Genomic DNA, 22,270 nt, shown 5'->3' on the forward strand with positions numbered 1-22,270 from the left:
ACCTTTAACCTCAAATGACCTTCTTTCTTCTGTCTAGACTTCAGTCAATACGTGTACGCAAACCTTTGAATATAGCCTATATCGTCAATAATCGCAATTTAGTTAGGCAATTAACAAGCCCGATGTATTTAAATGTTGAAATCTTGATCGAAAGCATTTTCTTGAGAAGTAGTGTGTAAAGTTTTGCACATTAGGCTACCCTATTTTCCGTAGACAGTAGCCAGGCACTTCACGCATGTGCAGCAAGGGGAAACTCCGCCTATATTCATTTCTGTCCATGCTGGAAAAGATTTCCACACAAACCCGGAGTGCCTAATTTAAAAATATAGCTCACTTACACATAATTCACGCGTCTAGTTGAGTGACTTTTGCAAAAATGGGTGAAATCGGGCTTCCGCGATGCATGTTCCTGTGGAGTGTGGCCGGCATATACCTGTTTGCGTTCGCATCTCTTTACGTCCAAATTCCAGGTTAGTCCATCAAACGTCATGTAAAGTTACATATCCTGTTTTACTTATTTTAAAATGAGTGCTCAATACTTGGTTTAGGCCATGATTGTCTGAGTGGAGAGCACTAGATAAGCAGCTGTTTCATTGACCGGGAGTTATGTTTTTTTCTGATTTGGGTGTTGCCCATCCTCATGTATAGAAATACACTAAATAAAAACTTAGATTAAGACAAGTCGTGTCACGTCAGGCACAATGTATTGGCAACCTTTGTTAATCTCCACATTTTGATCAGGCTGCTGGACTCGACTAGTTTCCATCAGGAAATGTGGGGTTCTCCAACGGTCATGTGCTACGGAATTGTCGAACAATATTCTTTTTTTGCGGAAGAAACTTCAGATATCCAGCCATGTCGTTTGGTAAACCAAAGTAGGCTACTCGTGGTGACATGGAAATCGAAATGATTTCAATACTATGCAACAATGTCACAAATGGACCAGCATGTTGAGGAGACATTTTAGCTTTAGATTTATGGTCTGTGTCGCCAAAAATAATTTTATGACCGAACGGACAGAATGACGAGTATTCGTTCTAGATATTAGGGCTACTGAAAATATACCGGTCAATTAAATGACATGGTCTTTCAAGGCATGTGTTCATTCAGTATTCCTGTATGAGCTCTGGTGGCAATCTTTGCGCTACGTGTGCATGTGGTCTGGGATGCTTGCCAGTTAGTGCTGAGTGGCGCGCACTGGGAACGGCCCGTCATCACTACACAAAGTTTTTCGGCTCTCTTTCCCCAACGAATTGGAGCTGATGAAAGTGGTCCCAACTCCCGCATATATAATGAAAAAGAAACATTATTATAGCCTTGCAACGTATTCCTTTAAATGCTTAGTATCAGAGGCTAAGGGTGGAGTTGAGAAATCGCAGGGGAATTTGTCTACATTGTCGCTCAGTTTTTCCAGTTGTAAGACTGTGAACTGCCCATTTTGTAAGATGGTCCCTGGGTGACTCAGACTTTGGATTGGGCACAATCCTAAACTTGTTCTTCAACTGCTTGGACTGTTGCCACACTGGCACACTTGTCATGGCTTGCGCTCAAAAAATGTGGAAGTGCAACTATTGCTTATTACTGACTAGCCGCCTTCAAATACTTCCAGTCTCTTGCAGTATGTGCATAGAATGAATGTCAAGAGGCTCCATCTGTCTGTCTTTCAGGATGGCAGCTCTGTTCATCCTTGAGGTTGAAAGTACAGTGTGCTGGCTCTAAATATAGTTAGTTGTCATCAGTGGTTTGGGATCGTTGGGCACTACTGTTTATCTTTTGAATTAAAATATTTAGGATGAATATCTGATGTTTTACCTCTTAGTGACCTGCCAGAGACATTTTTACATGATTTTATATGACATTCAGTATTAATGTATTCATAGATACATGACCGTTTCAGTTGTTATGAGATAACATATACACTTACACAAAGTCAGTTGTAATTTCTTGTAAAATATAACCCCAGGCAGCCAGCATTGGTTCGGATGCAATCTAAACTTCCCTCTTGTGAGTTGTGGTCAGTATAGGCTACCCTCCAAAACCTCATTGACTTGTAGCAGCCAAACTATTTGGACTAATCACACATTTTGACAGTGGGATTGCCAGATGTTATATGAAGCCAAACACAGGCACACACAAAAGAAACTAAACTCACAGGTCTACTCACATATTTGGATGATTGTTTGTGAGACTAGTGCAACCACACCCTAAACTCGACTGCTGTCTGAATGAACTTCACCTTTGACCTCACCCGCTCCACACACACAGGCTTTACACAGGCATTCACACCCGCTGGAACCCCCCTGTCTTTTGTCCTCCTCCAGGTCTCTATGGGAACGAGGGCATTGTCCCGGTGCGCCTGGTGGTGCCCCAGAGTGAGCGGCCCCTGCTGGACCAGCTGAAGGCCTCCCCCACGCTGTTGGTCCTGGGGCCGCAGCTGGGTCTGGACCCCCAGCAGGCTATGGAGCTTGTGTGCTTGCTGGGAGCGCTGCTTGCCCTGGGAGCCGTCCTGCTGCACCCTTTGAGAAACAGCGTGGTTTTCCTGTGCCTATGGGCACTCTACTTTTCCCTTTGTCAGGTGTGTTTACTGCCCATGTCTATGTTCAGAGACTTTAATCGACAGATTTAATGAAGCACAGTGATGTCATGCTCAGTTTGTTTGTTTGTGTTTTACTGCTACTTGAGCAGATCCTCCAATCCCAGACTTGGCAGCTGATAATTCTAGCACAAGTAGGACATTCCTTTTGAGTGATGGCAGGAAAGCTTCCACTGTTCTCTGTCTGTTATTTAAATGGTATAGTTCTGCCATGCATGTTTGCTGGAAGTTTATACTTTATTAAAGATACCTTAGGTAACACTTCCCCCTGCTGGTAATAAAAATCACAGACAGATGGGAGAGATTGTTCATAAGAAAACGTCATTTAACAACTTGTGAACGAACAGCTTACTCACACCTGTCAGATGGGCCTTAGGCCTGGAAATGGTTGAGATGTTTTGGATGTTTTACGTTGTATACTTGTAGGTGTGTCACTGTTGCCCACTCAATTGGAGTTATGCCTATTGCACCTTCAAAGTTTCTTACTCATTACATTTTTGTATTGTTTTGGCTAGGTTGGTCAAGACTTCCTTCAATGTCAATGGTAAGTTTGCAGCCACATTTAAGCCACATTTTTGTGATTAATTCAGCATTACACTAATGCTTATGTATACATTATGACTTTGTTTCACTGTTAATGTTTAAACTTAAATAGGTTTTATGTGACATTCTCCAAGGGCTCTCCACTAAGTGCACCTCATTCACTTTCAGTTTCCTACATCCAAAAGTCAAGAAGAAGGCATAACATGATAACTTTAAGTTTGAAACATGAGAAGTCTGTGCTAAACAACAGCCTTTTTGTTTCTCTTCCTTGCTATATAAAATAGCTACACTCAGAAATGTTGAATGTCTGCCACATTGAAATGTGAAGAGATCTGTTTTTAAGGAGTAGCCATAAAGTCAGGGTGTGGCCGGCAGAAAGATGTCCTGTTTGTGTTCATATGGAAGATAATAAACAAGTTATGAATACGTTTAGACACCTGTAAACAAGCTCTGTCCTGATCCTGCACTTTCATTCTTCTGTAACATGATCCCTCTTCCCCCTCTGTCTGAGTAAGGCCCTGGATTAGCATCACTAAGTGTACTGACTGCGTCTGATCTGAAAGTCTTCTGGTTCTCTCTACTTAGGGACTCCTTGCTGTTAGAAGCAGGGTTCTTGGCAGTTGTAGTGGCTCCACTTTTGTGTGGCGGCTCTTCCCTGAAGCTCCACGACCCTCTGACCTTCTGGCTGACCCGATGGCTGCTCTTCAGGGTCACGTTTGGGGCTGGAGTGGCTAAGCTGGCCCAAGGAGACTCTGAATGGTGGAGCCTATCAGGTCAGAGTAGCAGCCGGCATCATGTCTCATCACATCTGTGCATGTGGAGCGCAATCTTTGATCAGAGGAAATGCAGGAATTTCTAATCACGTTCAAGATATTGTTCTGTGAAACCACATATTATTTATATATATAGTAAAGACATTGTGTGGGTTAGTGGGTATTAGAAGCAAATACAATTTAAAAGTGTATATATACAGTGGTGGCCAAAATGATTAGAACACTAGGCATATTTAAGAAGTTTCAGTTGTGGTTGTTGAATTGGCCAATCAAATACCCTTAAAACTAATGAAATACCTACAAAGTCATCATTATGCTATAACCATAGAGCCATCATAAGTAGATTTAGGTAAATTTCCGTACAAAAACAAACTAGGCCTATTTCACACAATCATGTTCCTTCACAGAAGAAGCCAAATTACTTGTGTATTCATTGTCAGGTGTGACCATGGTTAAATTGATGGTGATGCAAGAGTCTTAGGACACAGCTCGGTGATTCTTTTGAATGCACAAGGCCTATCTTCCGCATTAAGTGATTGGTAACATCAGGGTTTTGTCACTGAGGCCACACCACCGTTTGGTATAGATTCAAAGCCTCTAGAGGCAGTCTTGAAGCAAATGTTGCTCTTTGAACATAGCTAAGGTGAAGAATGAGCTAATGAGTGCGCAACGGGTTAGAATAAAGGCCCTTTTTGATGCTGGCTGTAGTTACCGCCGCATAGCCAAGGACTTGACATGCAGTCCAAGCACTGTAAAGTACACTTTAGACCGCCATGCCACCAGAACCGAAAGGGGAGAGGCTGAAAAAATAAACTTTCAGACAGACAAGTGAAGCATCTCAGAATTCTCAGTCTTAAGGACCCAAGAAAGACTTCACGAGAACTGTGTGACGAGATCAACACCACAATAACTATTGGTTCAATAGTGTCCTCAAGAACTGTGCGGCGGAATCTTCTGGAACATTGAAAATGATGGACCAGCCCTCTCAAAGTCCGGACCTAAAACCCATCAAGCAAATTTGGGGCGAGTTGGAAAATAAACTGGACAGATCTATTGTACATTCAAAGGAAAGCCTTTGGCTTGAGCTGCAGAAGGCATGGGATAACATTAGTGTTGAAGTTCAAGAAATATATCGACTCTATGCCAGAGAGATGTGCTGCTAAAATTGCTGCAAAAGGTGGGCGTACCAAATATTAAAGTTAAAAGTGGATAAAAACAGTAGGACTCACTTCATTTGATATTTGTTGTGCTCAGAACAACCATCTGCATGTTTCATTTACATTATGAAATGAAATCATGTTTTGGAGACAAATAAAAGGTCAATATTCTCAGATCTGTCAGGTGTTCTAATAATTTTGGCCACCACTGTATATATGGGCCAGTCTACCAAATTGGTGCAAAGTCAGGTCGGAAATATTTTGATTTTTTTTGTTTTATTTCCAAAACTTTGTCCGTATGTATATTGTACCATATCTAAAGTACACATATCTAGTAAAAAAACCGTCAATTTTTATATTGTATTTTCAGAATGTGTTGGAATGTTTTTCCTCTTCCAAAAATTGTCACTACCGAAACAGTCACTACCGAAACATCACATTTACTATAGTAAAAAAGTATTATTATTGACCTGTTCAGATTGTGTTTCCTTCCCTTCTCTGAAGAGTATTTTTACAAATATTTCTTGAAGGTTTTCACAATGAAATCCATAAAAATGAATTTTTTACCAAATTTCCAAGTTCAATTTATACAATCCATCAAAATCTAAGTGCAATTTTTCTTTGTAAAATGCAAAATACTGATCATATTGATTCCAGAGTCGTTGATTGATGACATTGAACATACATTAATCCAATCAGTATCATAACATTTTAGTTGATTACTCAATATACTTAATTTTTTACAGAACATCCAGTGTTTCGGTAGTGCTGCACTGTTTCGGTAGTGAATGCACTGTTGGATGGATGTTCATTTCTCCCCAAATCTTCCCAAGGGTGCTCTGGGCCGCCCTTTAATGCATTTTATTTGTATAGCACACTTTCACATACAAAGATGTCTCAAGGTGCTTAACAGGGTCACAATAGCATTCAAAAACAATACAGAAAATAAATAAAAAAACAGACACCAGGACTTAAGGAGAAGGCAGATATAAAAAGATGGGTTTTGAGGTGGGATTTAAAAGTGGTGATGGAGTCCAAAGCCCTAATGATCTTCGGGAGCTTGTTCCAGAGTCGTGGCCCCAGCGAGGAGAAGGCACGATCTCCCATTCTGGACATATTTGTCCGGGGAACTGCAAGAAGGTTTGCTTCTCCGATCCTAAGGGTCCTTGGTGTGAGATGAGGGGTGAGGAGATCCTGGAGATAGGCCGGACCGGTGGTGTTTATGGCCTTGTGAACTAGAAGTAGGACTTTGAAGTTTATTCTCTGGTTGATTGGAAACCAGTCGAGGGAGTGGAGGACTGGGGTGATGTGTTCGGATCTCCGTGTCTTGGTGAGAACCCGGGCAGCACCGTTTTGAACATACTGCAGCCTCTGGATGGTTTTTGCTGGAAGACCTGCCAGCAGAGAGTTGCAGTAGTCCAGACGGGAGCTGATGAATGCGTGCACCAGCTTTTCTGCAGCATGTTTGGGAAGAGAAGGTCTCAGCCTTGAGATGTTTCTCAGGTGGTAGAATGAAGTTTGGCAGATGGATTTGATGTGTGCATCAAAGGACAATGAAGAGTCCAGCTTGACACCAAGGTTTGTGACGAGTGAGGAGAGAGGGGTGGGGTGGCCATTTATGGTGATTTGGGTGATACCGGCCTTTTTTATTTGGTGGGGCGTGCCAATAAGAATGGCTTCAGACTTGTCACCATTTAGCTGTAGTGAGTTGTTGCTCATCCAGTGCTGGATGTCATCCAGGCATTGGGTAGTCTGTGATAGTGCCTGTTGTTTGTCTGGTGAAGTTCGGATGTAGATTTGTGTGTCATCTGCATAGGAGTGAAATGGGATGTTATGACCTCGAAGTATGTTTCCCAGGGGTAGCATGTAAATTAAGAAAAGCAGGGGCCCCAGGACTGACCCCCGGGGGACACCGGAGGTAACGCACCTAATGCTGGAGGTGATATTGCCAAGGGCAACATATTCCTGCCGTCCTGTGAGATAGGAATAAAAGAAGTCCAGGGCAGTGCCTGTAATTCCCACCTCCTGGAGGCGCCGAAACAGGATATTATGGTCCACTGTATCAAAAGCGGCGCATAGATCCAGCAGGACTAGTGGGCTGGGTGAGCCAGAGTCTGATGACATTAGGAGGTAATTTACCACCCTCACCAGAGCAGTTTCGGTGCTATGGGAAGGTCTGAAACCAGACTGGAAGGATTCATAAAGCTGGTGAGAGTGGAGATTGTTATGCAGCTGGAGGGAGACGACCTTTTCCAGGACCTTTGCTAGGAAGAGGAGGTTTGAGATGGGACGGTAGTTTGAGAGGTCCTCAGGATCTTTTAGTCCACACAACACATTTATTTAAAAATGATGGTATGAACTACTTACCATTTCATTTTGTCACTACCGAAATGATCATGTCACTACCGAAACTTTACCATAGTGTACCGTAGTGACTGTTTCGGTAGTGACAATTCTAGCTAACTTTGAGCATAACTAAAGAATGGTAGCAAACACATGGCTAGTATTCACGTCTTTGAAGAGGTGTACACACATAAAAACATTATACTTTGCATAAAACCCAAAAAGTTTACTTAATGGAAGAGAATATGTGTTCGGGGGTGACAATTCTTAAGGTTACTCGTTGATTTTCAGACTTCAGAACAGATTTATATCAAAACTATGGGATTTAGCGACTAACCATTCAACCATGAGGGACAGGGATGCAGTGTCACTGCATGGTCAAAAATGCAGGGTCGTGGCTAAAACACAGGCTCAGCCAATGGACTAAAACTTTTGTGTTTCGGTAGTGACATGAAAACTTGGGACATGATTTTTTGAGTATAGTTTATTTATTTAAAAATTAAACCCACAATAAATCTAAATCTTACAACTTCTATTTAAGCTATTTAGCTTGTCACTATCTCATTTAATGCCTTGGGTTTAAATAGACCATAACCTATTCTTAGTTAATATCTATGGCTAATACTTAATTGTTTTGTAAATAGTTTTTATTGTTGAGGGACCGCACTACAATTTAAAAGTGTATATACTGTATACTTTTAAATTGTATTTGCTTCTAATACCCACTTACCCACACCATGTCTTTATTCAAAAAGCCTACTACTACAGTTTTACGAAGGTTTTCATAATTTTATGCATGCTTTCATCTCTCAATTGTAAATCATAAATGTCTTATTTCAGTCGAGATAATGGTGTTTTTTTCTGTTTGCCTGTTCGTGATTGGTGTAGCCCTGTCCCATCACTTTGAGGCCCAGGGAAGCCCCAACCCCCTGTCCTGGTACTGTCACCAGCTGCCCGGATGGCTGCTGAAGCTGGGAGGTGTGCTGCAGCTGGAGACCGAGCTCATCGTGCCGTTCCTTTTCTTCGCTCCAATCCGCTGCCTTAGGCTCGCCGCTTTCTACCTCCAGGTCTGTTATTCAGTCACTTTGTGTGTGAGTGTGTGTATACGTGTGTGTGTCTTTTGCGTCAGTGGCCTAAATATGAGTGTCTAAGTGGATTCAGTGTTGTGCATTGGCCTGTATTTAAATGTGTGTTTGTGCCCTGAGCAGGTGCTGCTCCAGCTGGGGAGCTTGTTGACAGGGAACCTCAGCATCATGGGCCTTCTGACCATCGCACTGTGCTTCTCTCTGCTGGACGACAGCCATGTGGGAGCTTGGCAGGGCCACAAGACCAAGAAGAAGCCCAAAAGTATGACCTTAAAGCGTTGATGTTGTGACCTCTCAAGAATTCACTTTGCTTTACACTTCTTGTTCCCTACAAAATGCAACATGGTGGCCCATTGCATGCTTCACATTTTACATTTGCAGGTGACGTTTATGTCCATTACTGTTATCTGTTTCAGGTGAATCCCCATACTGTGTAGTTATGTGGATGCAGAAAAACTGAAAAAATAAATAGTTTGAGGAAAAGGCCCCAGACATCCTCAGTTTATCACTGCACTTCTGCTCTTGCATTCCAAGTACTCTCTCCAGAGAGAGAGAGAGAGAGAGAGAGAGAGAGAGAGAGAGAAAGAAAGGGAAGTCTTCACTCAGTCTTCGTGTCATTTGTTGGCGACGCTTATGTAATTGTTCTTCCCCTGTCCTGTATGGTGGATTTCATTCCAGCTTGGATGCAGACCATTGGCTCACTGGTGACCCTTCTGCTGGAGCTGGGAGTGTTGGCCCTCATGATCTACAGTGCCGTGGAGTTGTTCCAGCTGCGTATCGATTGGGAGCAGAAGATTGTGCTCTCAAAAACAAGTGAGATGACCTTACCGTATAAATATTCTTAGAAATCTCTCCTCGTCACCACCATATATATAAGAGTGTGTTGTTCATTGGTGCGATTGGTAACTATAGATGTGCTAACTTGATCTATGTTATTGAACTGGCAGAGTTTACACCACAGCAGTTCGCTGATGTCCTGAAGTTAATCACAGTGCCCAGCATCTGGCTAGGAGTTTTGTCCCTTACTTGGGAGGTGGTTGCTGCTATGCTTGGGTGAGTATCTCAATAGACATTCATGAGTTTTGACAGCAGTTTGTGTGTCCGTTATTAGACTATACTGAGTGCTGAGCTGTTTGTTATGTATAACAACTTAATGTTTGAGCCAGAGAGATTTCCACGCATGGTTTCTCTTTCCCTCCATCAGGCCTATTCTTTAGATGTTATATTTATTTTGCTTCAGTGTTTGAACAAACAAACTCAAACAAGATCAGTCCGTCCCTGTGTCAGCCACCCAGTTAGAGTCATGTGGTTTGCCTCTCCCAGGTGTGTGTGTGCTCGAGGTGTTCTGTCAAAGCTCTGGGCTCTCCTCCAGTGGGCTATCTTCAGTGCGGTGGCTGCTGCCATCTTTGCACTAACTCTGGTATGTAGCCAGTGATGCCACGCCGAATACATAGGGGGCACTAGAGGGCATGATTTCAGAATGTCCACTGCATGTTTATTTGAAGAATGCGGTGTCATTTTGTATTATCAACAGGTTCCATACACAGCCACGGAGGGGGTCTCTAACGGTAAAATGATGTCAGAGGTGAGAAAAGTATATAACGTGGTCGAACCCTACGGCTTGGTCAGTGCCTACGGCATCGACCACAAGGCCCTCAAGGAAGACGGCAGGCCAGAGATCATTATCGAGGGGAGCATGGACCAACAGAAATGGACGGTAAGAGAAAATAAAAGCCTCCAGATAAATCTCTCATTCTATTTTGCCATTCAAAGTCAGCATTATGTTGGGAATTCCTCATTTCTTTGAGGTGTCCTATTAATTATAAAGTGTTTTTTTTAGTTTTTTCAAGAATTTGAGCTGATCCACTACAGATTCTCTGCACATTTCTCGACCTGACTGATAGGCTGACGGTTCTCTCTGCTTAATGTAGGCGATTGAGTTCATGTATAAGCCTGGAAAGGTGGACCGGGCCCCGGCCCTGGTGAGCCCGTATCTGCCACGGCTGGACTGGCAGCTGTGGGAAGTTGCTCAGGGGCCGCAGGACAGCCCCTGGTTCACAGGCTTAGTGCAGCGACTCCTACAGGGCAAGAAGGACGGTGGGTGTCTGTTGATGATGCCAAATTGAATTGAACTGCCCTCTAGTGGTTATGTGAAGACATAGGAGAGTCATGCTTTTGCATCTGCTGTTATCCAGTGGTTCGACTGATCCAAATGGATGAGGCCCAGTACCCCTTCAGCCAATCTCCTCCCACCTTCATCAGAGCGGGCCTCTATAAGTACTGGTTCACGGAAACATCACAGGATGGGTAAGTTAAACCCATGAGATATCTGACACAGTTTTGTATATATTTTTTTTACTCTGAATGAAAGTCTACACTGGTAATAAAGAATACAAAGATTAAAGTAATCAGTATTTAATTGTATACCAAAGCAACAGCAAATGCTTGAAAAGGAGAAAAATTCTTTGTAAAATCTTTGGTTTGTTTATTTATTATTATATTTGTTTACATTTTTTTATTTATTGAAACCACCACAATTAGTTTAAAGCTACCCAATAAGCCGTAAATGTGGCCCGTTGTGCAGTTGTTTTACATGGAAGAGTGCCATGCTGTAACAGTGTGTTCTCATCAGCTCCCAGCCACAGCACTGGTGGAGGAGGCATTTTGTGGAGGAGTTCTACCCTGCAGTGCAGCTGGGAGACCCAGAGCTGGAGAGAATGCTCCGTGTCCACGGGCTGAAGGTAACCTCACATCCACAAGAGATACACTGCTCTGAGTACACTGAGTTCTTTAAAGATAACACTCCTCTGTTATTCTTGTTGTACTTTATGGGACAGTTGCTCAGTCTTTCTCAGTTTACCACGGTTTTTATCTTGCATGTTGCAAATTACATCCATTACACAAATGCAGGCTTGAAGGCTATATTACACATATGGCAGGCTTGTAGGCTATATCATTATCTCCCCATGGAGGTTTATGTCGTCGTTAAGGACTACTTTGACTGTGAATCAAATGCTATTTAGCACAGTTGTTTGATGTTATGAGACATTCAAGCCTCAGGAGCAGTGGCGGCTGGTGACATATTTTTTTTTGGGGGGGGGGGGGCGCAGTTGGGTGGTAAGGTTTAAATAGCACCCCACAATGAGGGAAAAAAACACACGAGAGGTTTTGAGTAGAATATATATTAAAAAAAATATGTATTTCATGAAAACACAGTGCTCATCACAGTCCTTTAACAAATCTCAGCAAACTGTAAAATTGGGCATGAGAGGTTTAGAGCAGAATGGTTTAAGAAACATTGGGCTGGGTTCCAGAGGTTTAAACATTGGGTACTAGAGGTTTAGAGTAGACTAGATTCAGAAACGTTGTGTACAAGAGGTTTAAAACAGAGTAGATACAAAGAAAACACAGGGTTTAGAGGTTAACAGCAGAATAGAGTTAGAGACTGGATGATACTAGATGTTTAGAACAGAATAGATTCAGAAACACTGGATGATACTACATGTTTTTGAATGCCAATTCGGTACCTTTCGTCCAACTGCTCTGCAAAGGTTTAGCTTCAGGCTGTTATTTAGATGGCTATGGCCAGATTCATGCTTTTACATTTTTCAGTAACGTGCTTAAGTTCCCTCATTCCCGTTGTAATCCAGAGTGTTTCAGACCCAGGACTTTGGAACAACAGACAGGGGAAACAAAATTACACTGAACAACCAGCTAACCAACTCTGCTTAGCATAGCCTACAGGTTTGATGAGAAGCTCCGGGTACTATCAGTGGTCTGCTTTTGAATGTTTATATCTGTATGTTCGGGTCCCAAGTCTTTCACTCTCTTCTTGTCAACATCTAATCGTCGATTAAACGTTGTTTCACATAAAGATACCACAAGAGTTTTCAGTCACCGATGTCGCCATATTCACAAAACCAACGTTTCTACTAGCTATGCTACTCTCATACTCTCCTAGGTTCTTATGTGATGTGAGGGAATGACATCACATAACCATTTCTGGTCTCTGATTCGCCTAATAGTCCAATCGCGTTGAAATAAGAAACGATAGGAAACGATGTCATTGGTTGGGGGCGCAAAAATGTGCGCCCCAGGATTTTCTTTCAATCCGCCAATGAGAAGATATCCCTGCCGAAATGACTGAGAACAAGTTAACTCCTACTCCATAGACTCTCATATGGTCGGCGCCCCCAGGGAGGAGAGGCTTCTCTCAGTACTGACGAATATATTCTGTTCGGACACATTTTAGTGGTTGTTGACTGGGGCTTACGGTCTCCCACACACATTTACCACGTAAACACGGTACATTTCTTATTGTAATGATTTGGTATATAATGTTTTTTGACATATTTTCATCTCAAAATTTGAAGTTGGGCGGCGCCCTTGCGCCCACTATTGACGCACCGCCACTGCTCGGGAGGATCCCAATATTAGTAGGCTTACTATGGCTAAACCTTATATAGCCTAATATAAGGTACGAGTAGGTACCCCTTCTAATATTGATTCTCAACGAACAGCTTTTGGACAACCAACACGACCGTTATAGGCCTGTTCTGTGGGCTATTTATTTAAGAAAAACATATGTTGATTGTATTTAGGTTTAATTTCACCCCCATCTCTAAGCTTATCTCCACCCATTGTATTGGATGATTTTAAACTGTAGATGACGTGATGTCTTCTGAGAAGGACAGACGTTTTGTTGTACAGTGCATTAAGAAAGTTCTCAGACTACTTCACTTGTTTTACATTTTGTCATGTTGCAGCCTAAGCTCAATACACCATTATGTCAAAGCCAAAACAGGATTTTAGGTGTGTGTGTGTGTGTGTATGTATGTATGAATATGAAAAACTGAAATATCACATCAACATGCGTGTTCATACCCTTTATACAGTACTTAGTTGAAGCACCTTGAGGTCTTTTTGGATATGACGCAACAAGCTTTGCACTCCTGGATTTGGGGATTTTCTGCCATTCTTCTCTCCAGAGCCTCTCAAGTTCTAAGCCACTCCTGGGTTGCCTTGGTGATATACTTGGGCTCATTGTCTTGTTGATGAGCTGCGCCTGCTGTCCTCCAGACATGATCCTAAGAATTGAGGCCAAACACTCTAATCTTGGTTTCATCAGACCAGAGAATCTTGTTTATCACAGCATAAAAGCACCTAAAGGACTCTTGGACTAACTTTAAGTGGGCTTTCCTGTCTGTCTCTGAGAAAAGGTTTCCATCTGGCCACTCTGCCCTAGAGCCCAGATTGGTCTCCACCCAGACTCTCTGGAGCTCAGCCACAGTGGCCATCTGGTTCTTGGTCACCTCTCTTACCAAGGCCCTTTTCTCCTCGACTGCTCAGCCTGGCTGGGTGGCCAGCTCTAGGAAGAGTCCTGGTTATTCCATTCTTCCATGTTAGAATTATGGAGGCCACTGTGCTCTTTGGAACGTTCAGTGTAGCATAAATGACACAATCTTGTCTCTGAGCTCTACAAGCAGTTCTTTTGATCTCAAGGCCTGTTTTTGCTCTGATATGTATTGTAGGCTGTGAGACCTTATATAGACAGGTGTGTGCCTTTCCAAATTATGACCAGTCAATTGAATTAACCACAGGTGGACTCCAAGCAAGGTGTAGGTGTCTGAATACTGATGTCTGTGTGATATTTCCATTTTTCATATTTTTGTAATATTTGTAATTGTAATTATTTGTTTGTAAAGTGAAGGGGTCTGATGCACTGTTGTAAGAGTTTTTCCCTCTTGCGTGTTGGTTTAGAGATGAACCACCAATACAAAGCAATTTGTTGTAACAGATAAGTTTTACTTGGTTAGTGATGACACAATACAGCTTTGCTTAACAGACAAAGTTGGTACAGTCAAACATAGCTGGAGAATCGCGAGTTCTGGCTAGAGTTTCCTCTAACACCAACATTTAAAGCCTGCTGTCAGTGATGCAATTGTGGGCCCCTACATTATGTATCATTGTGGGTCACTCGTGTCATGTCATGGGACTGGTGACATGCTTTATCTGGTGACACTCTGTTCTCAACAATAACACATCATTCTGTGTGAAATCTCATATCCTCTGAGGCCCAGCTCAAGAATACAATGTTGCATATGGCTGCATTCTTCTGGCCTGGCCGTAGGCAACTGCCTGTTCTTTCTAAACTCTGGTCACAGAGAGACAATTGTATTGTATGGTACTCATTACCTCCAGCAAGGAGGTTATGCGATCGGGTCCGTTAATTTATTTATTTATTTGTCCGTCTGTTTGTCTGTCTGTGGACAAGATTTCTCAGAAACTACTGGGCGGATCTTTCTGAAATTTTCACAAGAAGTGGATCTTGGCCCTGGGACATCCCCATTAAAATTTCAGGATGATCCGGATCCGGATCTTGGTTTTCACACCTAAAGTGACATTTCTCGAAAACCAATGACCGGATTTTAATGAAATTTACAATGAATGTAGACTTTGGGCTATTGTTCAGATGAACGTTTTACATCTTGCTTTACTATCAACGTCAACCCTTCTGGAGGTCAGAAATCTCGGATGTTTTACAAATAAAACTATACTGAACTGATTTTATCTTACACTGTCCATCAAGGTGCTCTAGCTCAGTTAGTTATACAGCGAGGGTTAGCTATCCTTCCTGTCCACACAATCTAGAGTAAATATGTGCACTTGTGTAAATATGTACACTTGTGTATTGCACATAAATGTGTGTGTACATGACCTATTCTTACTGAAAAAAGCACTCTGACTTCACCTGTAAATGTGTTTGCTTTGCGTCTCATTGAAGGAGAAGCACCCTGTCCAGCCCCTCTCCGACTCCCCGCTGAGTCAGGCTCTGGTGCTGGTGAGGGGCCACGTCTGCACCCTCTCGGGCCCCCTGCTGCTCCTGGCCCTGATTGCCACCGTGGCCTCAGTCTGCTTGGTCAGATACATCATGGGCCAGAAGGCCAGGAGCGCCGCTCCTGAGGGGAAGAGCAGGAAGGCCAAGGACCCCCAGCCGGCCGCCGATAAGAACAAGGGCAAGAAGGAGAGCTCAGAGGACAGAACACAGGACTCGGACCGCAGCCCGCGGAAGAGGAGGAAGTGATTGGAATCTTATGTGTTTCCTGATTACAACCTCCCCAGAGCACAAAACAAAAACACACACACTCACACACTCAGGGTCATGGAATAATCTGGGGGGAGGTCGGAGGTCTCTATTGGGTGATTTGGTTTGTTTTCCTATTTTTTGACCCATTTTCACCCATCATTCCATTCCATATTATTATATATTGTTTGTCAAAATGTTTCCAGTTGAAAAAGTTCTATCTCTTCTTCACACTTGCCACTTCCCTGTCCAATCACCCCTATCAACTGTGGAAGCTAATGTGTAAAAACAGATGCAAGTGAATGCTCAGGTCTATGTGTACCAAAGACACCTTGGGGAAAGGTTGGCTCCTGTTAACCAGTGTTTCTGCCAATGTTGATTCGTTTCAACATGTAAATGGCTGCTGCCTTTTATGCTGGATGTACATTTTTTCTACTGAACACATTCCTAACTTTGGCTCATAATGTTGTACAACCTTGAGTGAAGAACCACCTTCTTGGATATTAAATTTTACCTGCGAGTGATGTGTACTTTGTCATATTGGGTTTTTCCACATGTAATAATCTGAAATGTGTCTATTACATTTTTGAGATACCCCTGTCCTCTGTGAAGGCATTTTCCTTCTCTGGCACTCAATTCCTTGTTAGGAGTGCATTTGAGCATTGCTCATGGCTGTTTGGGATAATTAGTCTCTGAAAAGGCTAGTGTTCATTAGCCTTGACAAAGAACAAGGATCATGGAGATTGAAAACATGGGCACAGCAGTTCTACAGAGACTCTAGTGGATTCCTGATGTCACGTGAACACAAGTGAAATTAGGTTAAGATGCCAAAGTGCTGTGAAAGGGACTCAAATAACCTAGCCTGTGATCTCCCCACTGTACTGATGTGTACTTATGTCCTAACAAGTGCAGTGACTACTAGTAGTGAGTAGATGCTCAGAGCCCTGGGTAATGAACTGGTGAAGCAGATGGCGATACTATGAATCCCTTTGTTGAGAAACTCTGCCTCTCGCTCTGAGGTAGTGAAGATGGTTTCATTTAGAGATGGTTTAACTGATGGATCTGGTAAGTCTGAAACATATTAAAGCAAGATATTTTTCTGATTCATGGTGTGGTAGAGCTATGGGGAGAATAGAACTCAGTTTGTACAGTTGTGCTTGTCAGGGACATTCCTGGAACATGTTCAAATATAGTGGTCACTTGATCAAATACTAACTTCAGTCAACCTAACAGGTGTCTCAAATTATGCTTTCTACTCAGAAGACTTGGCTATAGTTGGTGTGACATGGCACACACTAATTATCAGTGAATAGCTTGTGTGTGGCAATTCTCCCTAGTGTTTTTTGCATCACAATGCATAAAACCAATCCATTTCTCCCTACATAATGTGTGGGGTAGTCTGAAACAGTGCTAGTGCACGAGAACATAATGTGTGGGGTAGTCTGAAACAGTGCTAGTGCACGAGAACATAATGTGTGGGGTAGTCTGAAACAGTGCTAGTGCACGAGAACATAATGTGTGGAACAGTGCTAGTGCACGAGAACATAATGTGTGGGGTAGTCTAACAGTGCTAGTGCACAAGAACATAATGTGTGGGGTAGTCTTTAACAGTGCTAGTGCACGAGAACATGATGTGTGGGGTAGTCTTTAACAGTGCTAGTGCACGAGAACATGATGTGTGGGGTAGTCTAACAGTGCTAGTGCATGAGAACATAATGTGTGGGGTAGTCTTTAACAGTGCTAGTGCACGAGAACATGATGTGTGGGGTAGTCTTTAACAGTGCTAGTGCACGAGAACATGATGTGTGGGGTAGTCTAACAGTGCTAGTGCATGAGAACCTGCACCAGAGGGCAGCACACGCTAGCATGGAGTCGTCCACTGGTGCTCCTCCTAACATACACACATAGTACATACATACATACAAACAGTACATACATACATACACATACATACAGTCAGTATGCATACATTCATACAGAAATGTAAATATGTTTTTAATGTTTAATGTTATGCTTGTCTCATAGGGAGTCATGGAATATAGTGTGATGACAAGCACATAAGCAATCGTTCAAGTATGATGGACAGTTATCCATACTTTGTTGAGGCAGAGCAAACATGCACTACTGCTAGTGTACACTGCGCCTGACATGGCAGCTTACCCATTCAGCATGTGCTTATTACTCAATAATCTTTTCATAATCGAATCAGCAACTGCAATAAGACAACTTCACTGGATGCCATGATTTATTTTGACCCATCAGCAGTTTTTTTGACCTCCCTTTAGTCTGTGGTGAGGTACACTCCTGCACGAAAAGGGTTTTTGGAATGCCAGGCATGTCATGTTATTCTATGTGTGTGTGTGTTTGTGTGTGTGTGTGTGTGTGTGTGTGTTTGCTCTCCTTCTCTTTCGCTCTGTCTCTATCTGTCCTTTTCTCTGTGGATAGATAGGCCTCTGAACATTCTTTTCAATTCATCAGTGCCACATGGATTGATGAACCTCAATGTGCAGCTGTACTGGGTGTCTAGTCTGTTCTAACAGCCTAAAATGATCTAGTCTGTGTTTTAACAGCCTAAAAGGATCTAGTCTGTGTTTTAACAGCCTAAAAGGATCTAATCTGTGTTCTAACACCCGAAAAGGATTTTCACACATTGCATATTCACATCCTATTATCACAATTTATCCTTATGATCTGGATCCCAGTATCATCTGGCTTGGCCTGGGTCCTCACAAACACCATGTCACACACACACTACAGTTTAAGATAAGAACACAAACCTGTGTGGTGGGCATTCATATCGCACTCAGTATGATTCTGATGCATTGTAGCTTTGAATGACCTCAAGACTATACACAGATTGACCATTCAGTCGTTCTAATATCAAATAATATTAAATGGGAAAATATGTTCACACCCATTGGTCAAAGTAGTATCAAGTATGTTATCCAGTATGTACTGGTAAACAACATAAAGTATTGGGTTACATTTTAAATCAACTAATGTTCAAACAAATGAATCTCAAAACTCCTCTCACTGACTTGGACTATCTCTGCTGTACAACATGAGACTAAGATCCTCTCCTGGGTTCAGGTCTGTGCAGAGACCTAGCTGTGAGAGACTCAGACAGTACATCTCTATTCTGTCAGTCATTTGTAGAAGTGTCATTTGGTGGTGATGGTTGTAAAGTGGTTAGAGTTGGTAGGGTGGTGTTGGTGGTACGGTGTTAGCATTTCTGCCTTCTAATCCGCTTCATGATGTCTGTGTCTGCTCTGGATTAAAGCAGTTGCTAAATACCAGACCTTTACCTCTTGTGTGTGTTTTTGTGTTGCAGAATCAGCCACAGCTGGACCTGTTTTTAAAAACAGGACAGACAGTCACTCCGTTATAGTCATCCTATCATAGCCTACATGTAGTTATCATACAATGATCCCATCGTACATGTAACGGAGTATTATGTAAGGGATAATGTATTGTCCGGAGGTCATTCTCCAAAAATAATTCCCGACGGGGCGAACAACACCCCGACGCGCAGCGACAGTTGAAGAACAAAGGCTGTAACATGCGTTGTGTTTTTTAGCTTCTATGGAAGAACTTGGTAACCAGAATGGATGGAGATGTTCTTTATTCGTAATTGTTATCTGCACAATGGGTCATAAAAATACATAGCATGAACTCTTTGGGCATTGTTTGGTCCGCCTGCAGCAGTTACTTTTCCTCGATATAATGATATAATGCGTATAGATCAGTCTTTTCCTAGTCAGAGGCTGGCTCCCGTACAGGTCCTGGATACGGCTTGTGTTAGGGTTAGAGCACCCGTGTCAAACTCAAGGCCCGCGGGTCAGATCCGGCCCGCCAAGCGATTTTATCCGGCCTGCCTTATCTGTAAGTGCCACGGTGTAATTTTAAAGCTTAATACGTTGGCTTTCATTGCTATAATGCTTTAAAAAATAAAAATAATTTAGAAAGTTTTTGCATTAAAGTCACTGGAGCAAACTTTTAAATGAACACAAACAGTAAACTATCTACAATCTATTGGTTTATTTAGCCATAATTGCAATTTATTTCAAGAAATTTCCACTGCCTAAACAAAATTACAGTGATCACTGAGGTCTTAAACCTGCACTGAAATAGCATATTTTTGTAAAATATGTTCTTGCACAATTGATCAAGCATGTATATGATTTCTCTTACATATAAAATCCTTCCACAGACCTTTCACCTGTGACTCACAACATAGAATGTTGCTGAAGAGAGAGAAAGAGAGAGAGTGCGAGAGAGAGAGAGAGATGACACTATGCAGTGTGTGCTATGAAGCACTCTCCAGTCTGCAGTGTGTGCTATGAAGCACTCTCCAGTCTGCAGTGCGTGCTATGAAGCACTCTCCAGTCTGCAGTGTGTGCTATGAAGCACTCTCCAGTCTGCAGTGCGTGCTATGAAGCACTCTCCAGTCTGCAGTGCGTGCTATGAAGCACTCTCCAGTCTGCAGTGCGTGCTATGAAGCACTCTCCAGTCTGCAGTGCGTGCTATGAAGCACTCTCCAGTCTGCAGTGCGTGCTATGAAGCACTCTCCAGTCTGCAGTGCGTGCTATGAAGCACTCTCCAGTCTGCAGCGCGTGCTATGAAGCACTCTCCAGTCTGCAGTACGTGCTATGAAGCACTCTCCAGTCTGCAGCGCGTGCTATGAAGCACTCTCCAGTCTGCAGTACGTGCTATGAAGCATCTCAAGTTTTACATTTTGGCCCTCTGTGTATTTGAGTTTGACACCCCTGTCCTTAGTGCTGCTTTTCACGCTTTAGGGTTACAACCCGCCCTTTGAGGGCAACCCTAATGCTGATGTGGCCCAGTGTGAAAATGAGTTTGACACCCCTGGGTTAGAGGCTGGCTATCGTACTTGTTCCCTTGGATACGGCTTGTGTTAGGGTTAAGGTTAGAGGCTGGCTATCGTACTTGTTCCCTTGGATACGGCTTGTGTTAGGGTTAAGGTTAGAGGCTGGCTATCGTACTGGTTCCCTTGGAAATGGCTTGTGTTAGGGTTAGGGTTAGAGGCTGGCTCCCGTACTGGTTCCCTTGGATACGGCTTGTGTTAGGGTTAGAGGCTGGTGCCCGTACTGGTTCCCTTGGATACGGCTTGTGTTAGGGTTAGGGTTAGAGGCTGGTGCCCGTACTGGTTACCCTGGATACGGCTTGTGGAAACAGGATTTAGACAGAGGAGGGAAGTGAAGGGAGGAGGGCAGAAGGAATGTGTATCCTTGAAAATGAACCGCCTGATCCTGTCAAGGTACATGACATGTAAACAAACTTACAGGTGACTTCTAACAATGAACAATATGTGTTCATCTAAAAATGATCTACTGCTGACATCACAAGTGCAGTGGGAGCATGGTCAGTGGTGGTGATTTAGTTACTCTCATGGTTTTTGTGAAAACTAAAATAATAGAGATATCAACTCACATTACATAAGGATTATTACACAGGGAAAGAATAGCAGTTCATTTCATTATATCATATTGATTTGTTTTATACCCTGAATTCCTATTTAGCGTGCATGTATGAGTATGTGTTTATACTGTATGTGTGTGAGAGCTTGTGTGTGGGGGGGAAGGAATAGACATAGTTTCCTATGCCTGCCTGCCTTGTTTAGAAGGGTGTGTTGTGTGAAATGAATAGTGTGTGCTGAGGAAATCCTCCCCTCTTACAGGTCATGCGTGGTGACAGAGGTCAAGACCTGCTGTTTCTCACACCTTCTGTGTCAAACCTAACCTCTGTGTCACTCTTTAATGGAGAAAATCAGGGCAAATTATGGTCAAGGATTGTGCAGACCATTTCAGCTCTCCTCTGATGAAGTTAAAGAGATATGGCAAGATGTCTACTTAAAACTTTTGTGTGAGAAACAGCTGGTCTTGACCTCTGTCACCACACATGACCTGTAAGAGTGGAGGATTTCCTCAGCACACACTATTCATTTCACACAACGCATCCTTCTAAACAAGGCAGGCAGGCATAGGAAACTATGTCTATTCCCTCCCCCCCACACACAAGCTCTCACACACATATAAACACACACTCATACATGCACACTAAATCGGCATGCAGGGTATGTAACAAGGTTGTGTTTATCACCAAGATGGAGACTAATCTAGAAGGCCTGGCAGTCATGCTCCACATGTGTCTGAATGGTTGTTGTGCTTGTGTGGTCCAGCCATATGTGTGATAAGCTGGTTTTTCCATCCAACTCGTGATTTTTACTCAGATTTTTGAAAAATAAGGCGAAAAGAAAGGAGTGTGTCCGTGTTTCCTCTTGCTGTGTTCTGCATATTAATCAAGGGAGGAGATGTGAACAGCTGTGGGTTCAACACTTCAGAAGATGTGTCTGTCTGCAGGTGCAAGGTCACTTCTCAGAACTAGATGCTATTTGTCCTGGTTCTGATGTTGAATGGGCACTCTGGGACAACCCCCTCCTCTCCTCTCTGGTCTCAAAAACAAAACAGAAAAAAAGGGATTTGAGATGGAAACAATATGTGGAGCACATTGTTTACGTGTGCCTCATCCCCATAATGGAAAAACATTTCCTTAGCAACAGCTATTTGGGGGTTTAATTGAAAGGGTCTGTGGCGTAATCACTGTCTGGGCCCCTTTATGGGGGGTTACATGGTACATGGAGGTCCTTGAGTGTGGATTGTGTGTTGCGTTTC

The 22,270-nt window shown here is 42.8% G+C and overlaps 1 protein-coding gene across 1 annotated transcript; it reads left to right on the top strand.

Annotated features, from left to right (window-relative positions):
• Positions 1–376: 376 nt before the first annotated feature.
• lmf2b (lipase maturation factor 2b) lies at positions 377–15,853 on the top strand (the record flags this gene model as incomplete). The annotated part of the gene is made up of 14 exons (XM_080850886.1): positions 377–470; positions 2,322–2,575; positions 3,109–3,137; positions 3,722–3,909; positions 8,298–8,476; positions 8,618–8,756; positions 9,173–9,307; positions 9,442–9,547; positions 9,818–9,914; positions 10,029–10,211; positions 10,426–10,591; positions 10,690–10,801; positions 11,127–11,235; positions 15,279–15,853. 14 exons carry the CDS (start codon positions 377–379, stop codon positions 15,576–15,578), a joined length of 2,091 nt encoding a protein of 696 aa, XP_080707012.1. The 3' UTR covers positions 15,579–15,853.
• Between the last annotated feature and the right edge of the window lie 6,417 nt (positions 15,854–22,270).

The sequence above is a fragment of the Sprattus sprattus genome, assembly GCF_963457725.1.
Source record: "Sprattus sprattus genome assembly, chromosome: 14".
Taxonomy (NCBI): Eukaryota; Metazoa; Chordata; class Actinopteri; order Clupeiformes; family Clupeidae; genus Sprattus; species Sprattus sprattus.